Raw genomic sequence first — 12,400 nt, forward strand, 5'->3', positions numbered from 1 at the left:
TATTCTATCGTAGAAACATTGAGGTCTTTCAGATTGTTCTGTAAGCCCCCTTGTTGCCCTCCCAGCAGTGACTAAAGCTGGCCATAGCGGGATCAAAATTTGGCTGGTCCAGCAGGAAACGGCAATGTATGGCTGCCCCAGTCTAAAGAAATTCATCACTAGATTGACTTCAATCAAATGGGAATGTTGAAACACTTCTGTTGATCAGGAATCCCGCTATCAGAATACAGTGTCTCAGTGGAGAGGATTCCTATATCCACCTCACTTCTGTGGATGAAGAAATTCATGTTTTTGTTATTTCTTTGTTGAGCCTCCTGGCTGGTCAAAATACAAGTCAACTATGTCCAGATTCAGAAGCCTTTCCAAAGCCTTCTTATCCCTAATGTAAACTTATAGCAGGAGCTCTGGAAGGGGAGGAGCAGAATGGGCTGAGCTGCTGAGAGAACGCCTTAAGCCTCTTACACACGCAACGATTATCGGCCGACCGATCGTCCGGCTTTTGTCCAGAGTGTTTTTTTGTTGGTTGGAATGTGCCTAGACTGCACACAAATTTTCTCGCCCAACAAAAATCTACTTCAGAAGTGATGTCATGTGCTGGTTTGCTTTCTTTGTGTTCTTTCTTTTCTGAGCATGCCCAGACTTGCTAATCAGATTTTTCCCTGTCGAAATCTGTACTGACTGCACGAAAATCGGCCATGTTTTGACGGCCAACAAAAATTTTATAGTCGTCTGCACACCAGATTTTTTTCGGCCGAAAAGTCGGAGTCGGTTGTCAGAAGCATCATACTAACAAGCCGAAAATCGGCAGGTTGGACGAAAATTCCCTGCCAATTTTTGATGCGTGTGTACGGGGCTTTAAAGAGCTTTGGTGCTTTTGTGTGTGTTAAAGATACAGTTCCAACAGCTACAGAGGTCCATAAGGTCTTGTTGTAAAGCTCATTTACTGCTTGTGAAGAATATGCAAATGTTTGAATGCCTTTAAATAGCCCTAGGTCAGATAATTTGTTTTATTGAAAGAAAAATAAAAAGCTACAAATTAAATGTTTTAGGTTGGCCCCTTTCATATTTTGGCCTTTTCTGTTGCGATCAGCAAGGGACCTGTGAGCTGATCCCCCTTCTGATAAGAGCAGAGTGGGCAGATGACACATCCATGTCCACTCAGTATCCCCACAGGGAGTAAACAAACTCCACTGTCTGCTTACACCCAGCTACCTCCAATCCACTCCATCTAAACTAAAGAGGATGGCGTCCTCTCCTGTTTTTTTTTTTTTTTTGTGGGCCTGTGTACAATTGCCTGTCCTTAGGGATAATTGGACCTTCCAATCAGGTCTGCCTGAAAAACTGACAGGCGGATCTCATCGGAACCCCCATCTGAAACGGGCGGTAAACAGTACCTGACGTGAAGAATTCTATCTTCAAACTGCCTAAAAAGTTTAAAGAGACAGTACACTAAAAGAAGAAGGGGGATAAAGAATAACTCTCACTATATTTTTAAACTTCTATTAAATCCCAAATGTTTTAATCAGTGACCCTGTTCCGGATTAAAAGCCTCTGTTTTGCTGCCTGTAGCTCCACCCCATTCTTAAGCTTAAGGTGTTTCTGTGGGGGGATGTACAGCCAGCACTGAAGCCCTCATCCCTTCTTTAAGTTGATTTTGTTTTTTTTTGTTTTTTTATATATTAAATCCATTGCCTTCCCTTACTGACATTTTGCAGATCTCTTAAAGCAGATCTTCACTGCATTTAAGCACCACAAACCAAAAACACGATTTTAATTATTTTTTTTTAATATTCAAACCATTCCCCCACATCCATCCATGTCTCTATGCTTTATTTTGTGGAGAAATCACTTTAAAAAACAAGCCCTAGCATTTCTGGCGGTCGCCATCTTAAATAAGGGCAGATGGTTCATGTAGCATTTATCTAATGGAATCCATCTGCCTATAGCTGAAGCATGCAGGCAAGAGAGTGAGGTTAGCTGAGAAAAACCCTCCTCCTCTCCTCCCCTTCTGAAGCCTCCTGGGGTGTATGACATAATTTGCCTAGGCAAGAAACCAGGAAGTAACTGAAAAAATGTACAAAAAAAAAAATTAAATGAAACCATAATTATATACTTTCCTATCAAAGTACGAATGCTAGCAGCATGAGGATTAAGAATAATCAGTGTTGATTGGGAGAGTGAAGTTCCAGTTATAAGCTGGCCGTACATGTTACTTTGTGCATATACAATCTTCAGATTTAAAAAATGAAGGCTCATCTAATCAATACTTTGAATTTGTATACATTTAAGCCAGGTATACACTATTTGTTTTAAATAGTGCAGTACAGACATCAGTTCAGCAATCTCCCCCACTGAGCTATTGTGTTCTGACAGGGGGACAGCCCCCCGACCAGAACACTCTGATCAGTGCACTCCACCATTGGCTGAGAGTGCTGATCGGGAGCCAGTCGGCTGCTGGTTTTCCAGCAGGCTTGTCTGACAGAAGCCAGCAAAATTTGCGGCTCCTTTTGGACAGGATAACATACACACAGGCTGAATGTTGGCCCTCTTTCTGCCTGTGTGCATGTGGCTTAAAGCTGGATACACACAATTGTCTTTAGATTTTTTTCCTTTAGATTTACCAAAAACCTATAATATGAGGTCCAACCTAAACACTTTCAATTTGTATGCAATCCGGCAGGCCCTTGCACTACATAGAAAAGGTAAATCTAAAGGAAATCTGACAACAAAAGTTGCATAGTGTGTATCCAGCTTAAAGGAAATCAAACAACAAAAGTTGTGTAGTGTGTATCCAGCTTTATGCCCCATACACACGTTCAGATAATCGGACGACGTATCGTTGGCATTTTGTTGCAGGATACTAACATCGAATTCAACAATGCATACAAACTGTATGATTTTTGTCATACGATTCTGGAAAAGCTTCCTGGTTGCTTAGCTACGTATCAGATGGTGCAAAACAAAAACAATGGCAGCCAGGCTTTTTCCGTGCTATTTTAGTGTTTCTGAGCATGCGCGGCCTTTGTCGATCGTTTTTTAGCGGACGCATAGTGTACTGATGAAATGATTGTCGTTTGCGAGGCTGTCGTATGACAGAAGTTTTCCTGTTTGTCCCTTCGGATTTTGTTGGATGAACTGTTGTGATCGGCTGTCGAAAGCTGTGTACTAAAGATCAGATTATCGTGCGATCAGGTCGAAAGCGAGTTTTGTCATACGATTATCGGAACGTGTGTACGGGGCATTAGGCTGGCCCTTGTTCTAACTCGTTTTAGTAGATTTAAGATTGTGCAATCAGATTGTGACATGCCACGTCAGCTAGAGTTGATCAGCGCTTTTCCAAACAGACTGGAAGAGAGAATTCTCATATAGCCACCACACCGTTATACTGTTAGTGTTCTGTTGCAGCTATCCATTTTTTTTTTTTTTTTTAATGACTGCCGTTCTTAATTAAGACATTGCAATATTAGAAATTGCTTTGTGACATCACCCTTATGTGCAGCACATTTCATGTACCACATGATGCAAGACCACACTGACATGTTAACAATTTGTTTTCTTTACCTCTTCAGGCTCAGGAGCACAGCGGTACACCAAAGGATGCCAAAGGATCAAGCACAGCAGGAGTTAATCAGGGCTGCCATCCTTTTTATGAGTCTTTAATTGTCAATCCTTTTATTGCTGAAGTAAGTATAAAATCTAAGGCACCAAGCAAGGGAAAATCCTTTATTGCTCTTGATTTAGATAACATAATTAAATGTTTTCAAGTGGGTCTCAAGGATTAATTAATTAAACTTCTTGTTATCTCAACAGGGGCGATATTTATCTTTTGCACACCTGTTTAATAGGTAGCAAGCAGTACAATGCATTTAACTTCCTTTTTCTAAAGTCTAGTGTTATTGAAGGATGTACAGGCATGAAAGAATAACTGCAGAAGATGTTATCACTGTTTTCAGTGGATGTTGGCAGGTTCACCCATCTGCTTTATAGGATATTCTTATATCTTGCTGGGAAGCTTTCCCTTTAGGATAAGCTATACACAGGTCAATTCTTTGAAGATTTAGGTTTTAATCCTTCAGGGTTTTTTTAGTTTAGGATATTGAGCACAATAAAATAAACATAATAAATAGTTTACTGGGAGATAATTCTTACTCCAGGACTTGCAATTTACAATTTGCAATGCTCCTGCACTCTGTGCTGCTTTCCTGAACTTCCAGTCCTTACAAGAAAAGGTAAACAGTGTACAGTGCAGTCTCCAATCATTCTGTTAGCTTGCAGAAGGTGAGGGGGAGCAAGAGATTGAGTGCCTAGCCATCTTAGAAATGTGTGTTTCTATTGATCTACAATGTAGGGACATACCTCTAGTCCCTGCATGCAAGGGTGCCTCCAAAGGACACTGCAAAAGAAAGGAGCCACTGAGAAACAACCTGAGGCAGCCATCATGGCTTCAGCATAAACTGGAACATAGACAAGGATTAAAAGATAAAGAAGCTGCGTACTCAGTAAATAAATGAATTTAGCTGCTGAAAGTGCTTAAAAAATTAAGGGTTTATTATCACTTTAGGAGTATTCAGTATCTTCAAGTTATTATAATGATGGCAATCAAGCAAAGGATACTAAAACAGTATGTCCTAAATACACTGCTCAAAAAAATTAAAGGAACACTTTAAAAACACATCAGATCTCAATGGGGAAAAATATCATACATGATATCTATACTGATATGGACTGGGTAATGTGTTAGGAACGAAAGGATGCCACATTGTTTGATGGAAATGATCAACCCACAGAGGGCTGAATTCAAAGACACCCCAAAAATCAAAGTGAAATAATAATGCAGCAGGCTAGTCAATTTTTCTAAAATGTAATTGCAGCAACTCAGAATGGTTCCTTAATGGTTTATATGGGTCCTGTGCTTGTATGCATGCCTGACAATGAATGGTGTCCTGGGGTACTCCCTTCCAGATCTGGACCAGGGCATCACTGAGCTCCTAAACAGACTAAGGTGCAACCTGGTGGCATCAGATGGACCACAACCTAATTTCCCAGAGGTTCTGTTGGATTTAGGTCAGGCGAGCGTGGGGGTCATTCAGTGGTATCAATTTCTTTATCTTCCATGAACTGGCTGCAAACTCTCGCCACATGAGGCCGGGCATTGTCATGCATCAGGAGGAACCCAGGACCCACTGCACCGGTGTAGGGTCTGACAATGGGTCCAAAGATTTCATCCCAATACCTAATGGCAGTCAGGGTGCCATTGTCTAGCCTGTAGAGGTCTGTGCGTCCCTCCATGGATATGCCTCCCTAGATCATCACTGACCCACCACCAAACTGGTCATTCTGAACAATGTTACAAGCAGCATAACATTTTCCACGGCTTTTTACGTATGTCATGTGCTCAGGGTGAACCTGCTCTCTTCTGTGAAAAACACAGGGTGCCAGTGGCAGAACTGCCAATTCTGGTGTTCAATGGCAAATGTCGATCAAGCTTCACGGTGCCGGGCAGTGAGCACATGGCCCACTAGAGGACGTTGGGCCCTCAGGCCACCCTCATGAAGTCTGTTTCTGATTGTTTGATCAGAGACATTCACGCCAGTGGCCTGCTGGAGGTAAATGTGTAGGGTTCTGGCAGTGGTCATCCTGTTCTTCCTTGCACAAAGGTTAAGACACCTGTCCTGCTAATGGTTTAAGGACCTTCTTTTGCCCTGCCCAGCTCTCCTAGAGTAACTGCCTTTCTCCTGGAATCTCCTCTATGCTCTTGAGACTGTGATGAGAGGGACAGAAAACCTTCTGGCTATGGCACATATTGATGTGCCATCCTGGAAGAGTTGGAATGCCTGTGCAACCTCTATAGGGTCTATGTATCGCCTCATGCTACCAGTAGTGACACTGACCCTAGCCAAATGCAAAACTAGTGGAAAATCAGGCCGAAAAGATGAGTAGTGAAAAAAGTTCAGTGGCCTCCACCTGTAAAACCATTCTGTTTTGGAGGTTGTCTCATTGTTGCCTATCTAGTGCCCCATGGAATGGTAATTCCATTAACACCAAAGTAGCTGAAACTGTTTAACAACCCCCTCTGCTACTTAACTGATCAGTATTCCAGGAGTTTAACTGACTTGATGGTATACTCTGATTAAAAAGTGTTCCTTTCATTTTTTTTTTTTTTTTTTTGATCAGTGTATAATATGCCCTAGGGATTTTAGGCTGGTAGGTAACTCTTTTGGATTGTTTAACCAATAGCAGATATTTTAGAGTAGGGGTGTCAATCTCCATTTCACTGCAGGCCCCATCAGCATTATGGTTGCCCTCAAAGGGCTGGTTTTATCTGTAAGGCCCCTTTCACACAGGTTCAGATCCGCCTGTCAGTAAAAAATGAATGCAGAGGCAATTATTTATTATGATAAAAAGTAGATACATGTATATAATCTTAGGGCTCTTTCACACTAGGGAGTCCGTCGGCGGACTCCATTTTTCTCAGCGGGGGATCGATCTGCTGATTCCCCGCTGAGCACGAGGATGACAGCTGTGTCTCTGCGCTGTGTGCGGAGACACAGCTGTCAGGTCCCCATGCATCTCTATGGGGGAATCGGATGGGAACAGACCGTCGGTCCGTTCTCATCCAATCCGCTGGACGGATGGAAAATAGGGTTTCCATCCGTCCAGATTTGACGGATCGGATGTCCGCTGACATCCGATCGTCAAATCTGGACGGATGGAAACCCTATTTTCCATCCGTCCAGCGGATTGGATGAGAACGGACCGACGGTCTGTTCCCATCCGATTCCCCCATAGAGATGCATGAGGACCTGACAGCTGTGTCTCCGCACACAGCACAGAGACACAGCTGTCATCCTCGTGCTCAGCGGGGAATCAGCAGATCGATCCCCCGCTGAGAAAAATGGAGTCCGCTGACGGACTCCCTAGTGTGAAAGAGCCCTAAGATTATATACATGTATCTACTTTTTATCATAATAAATAATTGCCTCTGCATTCATTTTTTACTGGTTTTAGTAGTAACCTAAAGTGATTGTAAAATCTTGTTTTTTTTTTAAATATTAAAATAACAAACATGTTATACTTACCTGCTCTGTGTAATGGTTTTGCACAGAGAAGCCCAGGTCCTCCTCTTCTTGGGTCCCTCACCAGCGCTTCTTACCCCTCCCTTATGTCAAGTGCCCCCACAGCAAGCAGTTTTCTATGGGGGCACCCAAGCCGAGCCACAGCTCCGTGTGTCCATTCAGACACGGAGCTGCGGCCCAGCCCCGCCCTCTTTCTCTCATTGGCTTGACTGACTTTGCTTGACAGCAGTGAGTGCCAGTGGTGCCGCGCTGCTGTCTCAGCCAATGAGGAGGGGAGTCCTGGGCATCCGAGAAATTCCTGCAACATCGTTGGATCTAGAGGGACCTCAGGTCAGTATTAGGGGGCTGCTACACAACAAAGGATTTTTATCTTAATGTATTAAGATAAAAAAAATGCCTTTACAATCACTTTAATCTATGAATGACAAATGCGGACGGGCACAGAGCCCACATTCTCCTGTAGCAGATGGGGCAAGTCTGAAAAGGAGGGTCACAAACCGCTGGTATCATCCTCAAGGAACTTTAATGGAGACTGCTCAGACAGAACATAGTTCTGTCTGAGCAGTCTCCAATAAAGTTTGTCAATGATACCAGTGGTGTGTGAACCTCCTTTTCAACATTTATTATTCTCATATTAAATATTAGGAGATGTCTAGAGCCCCCCCCCCCCGCCATCTAAAGTCAAGAGTCCCTTAACCTTCTCTACATCACAGTTCACCCCTCTTATCTTGTGCTGCCTCCAGGAAGAAGCTGAGGTCAGAGCTGAGAATCTGTGCAAGGTCTGGAGAAGGGCTGGAGTTAGCTGCCAGACTGAATGCTGAGAACAGGGGGGGTGGAGATAAGGGGGTGCTTTGGCTGCACAGAGCGGTGCAGGATCTGTAGGAGGAGTTTCGTCCTCCTCTCATCTGCGGACTGCTGGAACATGGTGGGGGTCAGGGACGTGGGGGGTGCCAGGCCACATGAAATTATGTGGTGGGCTGCATTTGGCCCACGGGCTTTGTGTTTGACACATGGGTTTTAGAGTATACTAGTCCTGTACTGTACACCATCATTTAGACTGATAGTATTCTAGACAATAATTTGGGTCAATCTGAAAATCGTGTCGTGGTTTTGAGATCCAGAATCATTTTAGGTCAAAATAGTAGCTGGAGGGTCCAGAGGTGGAAGCAAGATCACACTTCATGGCTGCTGTAAAGGTTAAAATTTGCAACTAGAAGGGGATTTTCTGCCCAGGATCTTAAAAAGGTTTGACTGAACCGCTAGCACACACACACACACACACACACACACACACACACACACACACACACACACACCTTTCCTCTATTGACCTGTTGCTCTTTCAGAGTCAGTCCTAACCCAGTGCATTCTCCATGTTGTGGTTTGGGCCTAGTTATTGCCCACTTAGGCTCAGCCACTGCAATATAGGAAGAGGTTACATGCTTGTCTATACCTGGAAACATCAGTTATTTACTAAAGGCTCTGGAGAAGCAATAGAGCTGCAGGGAAGCACCGTTAAGGAAAATATTAGTGGGTGGGGAAGGAGGGGAGGGTTGTTCTTATAAGAAAATCTGTCACTTTGCCCTGATTTTGGGACCTTTTAAGTCATTGAGATCAGTGGAGAGCGGTGTTCTTGATATCTTATCCTAGGCTGACAACATTGCTTTTCCATATGTACAGTGCAATGAGTGGGCTTGTCACCCTAGGACAGAAGGGGGATTACTTGAGGATCAAATACTCGAGGAGAAAATAAAGGGAAAATAACTCAGAAAGAATGAAAACGAATGCAGGTGTCACATCTAAAGACTGGTACGCTACAGTAAATAAAATGTATGGGTTTTGGTTTTATATACTTTTTTTTTTTATTTAGGATCACATAAACAGGTAATTTCTCAATGCTAGGTATTATATGGTGACATGAATATAAAAAAAATATTTATTCACTAAAGGACACAGGATACAGAGACATTTGGGTTACACTGCTGCCTGTAGGAGGTTTTAGACACTGGCAAACTAAAAAAAGATAGTGCCCATGCAGGTATACCTTTCCCATTCCCAGCATGCCTATTTTTTTCTGTTGTCCCAGGATTGATGTATTTCTTTACTGAGAAATGTTTGTGTTTTACTAGCCATTTTTTTTTCTTCACTCAAGACTTCATCTACATCCTGCTTGACTTCATATTTTATGAATCTATCTGGTTGGGTGTATTATCATCAATAGCTTTGGAGCCCGTAACTGAATCCTTCTGGATTGGATGTTTGTGTGGCATGCCTAGGCTCTTTTTTTATGGCAATGTGCAGACCTCAGTGTACTGTTTTAGCTGCCAAGCACATTCCAGTTACAGAGCCATGACACAGCACCAATAACTGTTCCTTTTATTGCAACCACTGGGTGCCATTATTATACCCTTTTCTATTGTTGGTCTTCACAGAGAGGGTTGAAATGCAGAGGAGTTAAGTGCTGCATTATCAGTTGGAGTTCATGCCCACATACAAAAGTGCTCTTTTTTTTCCGCTATCTAATGTGAGTTAGCATATTACTGCCCCTGATCGTTATCCCAAGAAACATGCAGTTTTATCTTGGTTACTCCTTCCTGTCATCTACAGTAACTTGGTCTCCTGCTTCCAGTGTTTGGTAGGCTGGAGATTTTCACCTTGGATTAGAAGTAACTTGCAGGTGCAACATGTCATATCAAAAACATAAGCGTAACAATCCCACTGAATTGTGTCTTCTTGGCTCGCAATCCACTAAAATCTGTTTCACACAGGCTTCAGCTTGTATAAGAACAGCAAGCTTTTGCAAAGTTTTCTGCAAGCTTTGATCAGCTTTCTCTAATACTTTAAAGTGCCCGTCAGCTCCTGTTTGGACATATTTCACAGATATCTTAATGGGAGTGCCGACTGTCACTTTAACCTCTTGGCGCCGGCCGCATTTGAATATGCGGAATCTTGGTGGGTGGGCCTTGGCGGCAGGTCGCCATATATTTGCGTGCATTGGTGCAAATACAGATGTGCCAAAAGTGCATGCCCTGCTAGCTCCCAACACAGTTACTGGTAGCTAACATAAAGCTCCCGATCGCTACTTGCGATTGGTTGCTTTCCGATCATGTGGCCACCATGACAGCCAATCACGGCGGTGACATGATCATAAACCCTGCCCCCCCCCCTCTCGGCATCCTAAACCCCTGGCTCCAAGGGGTTAAACAATCTGCTCGCTGGATTCAGCAGGCTTTCAACAAGTTTCAAATAATGCTGAAGCCTGCTAGCAACTTGTATAAAAGTGGCAATCTGCACTCCTTTTCGGATCAGTAGTCAACATTTAAAACCGGAGCTGAATGGTTTGTTAAATCTTGCATAAATCTCTGCAAATGCTTTGTAAAAGCTTGCTGTTCACTCTGTTCTTATACAAGCTGAACCCTGTTTGAAACAGGCCTAAGGGCTCCTTCACACAGGCGGACTGTTCAGATCTGCCTGTCAGTTTTTTTGGCGGATCTGAACGGTTCCCCCATGCATCTCTATGGGGCATTGGATATCAGCGGAGACATGTCCGCTGACATCCGATCCAATCCGTCAAATCTGGATGGATGGAAACCCTATTTTCCATCCGTCCAGCGGATCGGATGGGATCAGATGAAAACGGGCCGACGGTCCGTTCCCATCCAATTCCCCCATAGAGTTGTATGGGGAACTGACAGCTGTGTCTCCACACACAGTGCAGAGAACAGCTGTCATCCTCCTGCTCAGTGGGGGGATCGGCAGATCGATCTTCTGCTGAGATAAACGGAGTCCGTCCTACGGACAGGCTGTGTGAAAGGGGCCTAACTGTTCTAGTTCAGACTGCAGTGTTTCCTCTCCGAACACCAACAGCCTGGAATGCTGTCCCCTTCTTGGCTCCTAACATTCTTTGGAGCCCTCCTTGTCTCTATCAGACGTGGCCCCCTCCGGGTATAACCCAGAAGGATTTCATGGCAATTTTTCAGGATTTTATAGTCCAATTGCCATTTGAATTTCTGACTCCACAGAGGGCATAAGTATACCTTAAAGTTAAACTAAACTCAAAATGTTTTTTTTTTTTTTTTTTTGGATAGAGTGCGGAGGGATTAAAACACCTGTCAGTTTATATTGCTGTCTGTGCCCCCACTAGAGACCACCCACTGTTTACCATCATCATTGGAAGTGAAAGTAAAAGAAAATCCCAAATGAGGGCACTAGCTGTGGTACACACATTGAATTTGCTTACTTTGGAGGGATTTCCTCTCCCTTCCTGATTTGGCTATGGGAGAGGAGGTGAAGGGAAATCTCCCCTAATGCAAACGGATGGCCAACAAAAACTGGCAAGGGTTATACACCTCCTTTATTAAATAAAAAAAAAAGTTCTGTGTTTTTATACTTTGAGCATATTTTACATCTAATTTATGTATGAATCACCTATCGGTGAATATGCGGAAAGCATTTTTTGTTGAAATGTTGGGCTAAAGAGCAGGCATGTAAAAAATCTTTGCTGTGCACACCCTTTGATTGTGAACTTAATTTTTAACTGCCTTTAACACCCACATCAAAGATGTTGCTGGGGAAAGGAGTGCTCATCTTCTCTCTAGGTCTGACGCTTAAAAGAGGCAAAGAAGAGTTACTTTTGTTACTCCCAGGCTTCAGTCTCTAAGACCAAATCTAAGCCAGGTGCCTAGTTTCGCCACAAACCCTGGGCCCCTAAATCTCTCAAAGGTGCAGACAAGTTATCTTGGGCATTAAGGGGTACCTCGACTTTCCAAAGTTGGGAGACGTCTGTGAACCTTTGTGGACATTGAGACAGCATTCAAGATGCCTGGGTGTAGAAGCTAGCTTTTTGACGCCACGGGTTAGAGGTCTGCTCTTAACCTCCTCCTTTCTTCTTGTCTTCCAGTGTCACTGCTCAGATTACAATGTCCATGCAGCCCTCTGAAACAGAGGGTTAGCTAAGTTCCTGTTCGGGAAAGATTTCAAGTTTTCTTTTGTCAACTTTTACACTGTTGGCAAGAGCAAAAACGTTATACAGGCATCTTGGAACTCAAGGCTCTGATTGCCTTCATTTGCTCCCAAAAGGTCCACATGAAATCCACCTGGTCTGCCATAGCCTCCCTTCTTTAGGAGGACTTTCTGGCCTCTGTAGAGATCAAGGACATGTACTTGCAAGACCCTGTTTTTCCCAACACATCAGTGATTTCTTTATTTTGCCATAGGTTCTCAGCACATCCAGTTGGTGGTACTTTTATTTGATCTGCCTTTTACCCAACCCCCATTGTATTTACCAAGGTTCTAGCCCCTGTGCTTGACTTATCTTCTCATGC

At 43.4% G+C, this 12,400-nt stretch overlaps 1 protein-coding gene across 1 annotated transcript in view; it reads left to right on the top strand.

The window, feature by feature from the left end:
- Positions 1 to 12,400, top strand: part of NBAS (NBAS subunit of NRZ tethering complex) — a 1,303,215-nt gene that overhangs the window by 622,124 nt on the left and 668,691 nt on the right. Inside the window, exon 37 of the mRNA XM_082252487.1 lies at positions 3,570 to 3,683. Coding sequence (XP_082108613.1) covers positions 3,570 to 3,683 — 114 coding nt within the window. The remainder of the gene's footprint in view (positions 1 to 3,569; positions 3,684 to 12,400) is intronic.

Source organism: Pelophylax lessonae, assembly GCF_965119305.1.
Source record: "Pelophylax lessonae genome assembly, chromosome: 3".
NCBI classification, from domain to species: domain Eukaryota; kingdom Metazoa; phylum Chordata; class Amphibia; order Anura; family Ranidae; genus Pelophylax; species Pelophylax lessonae.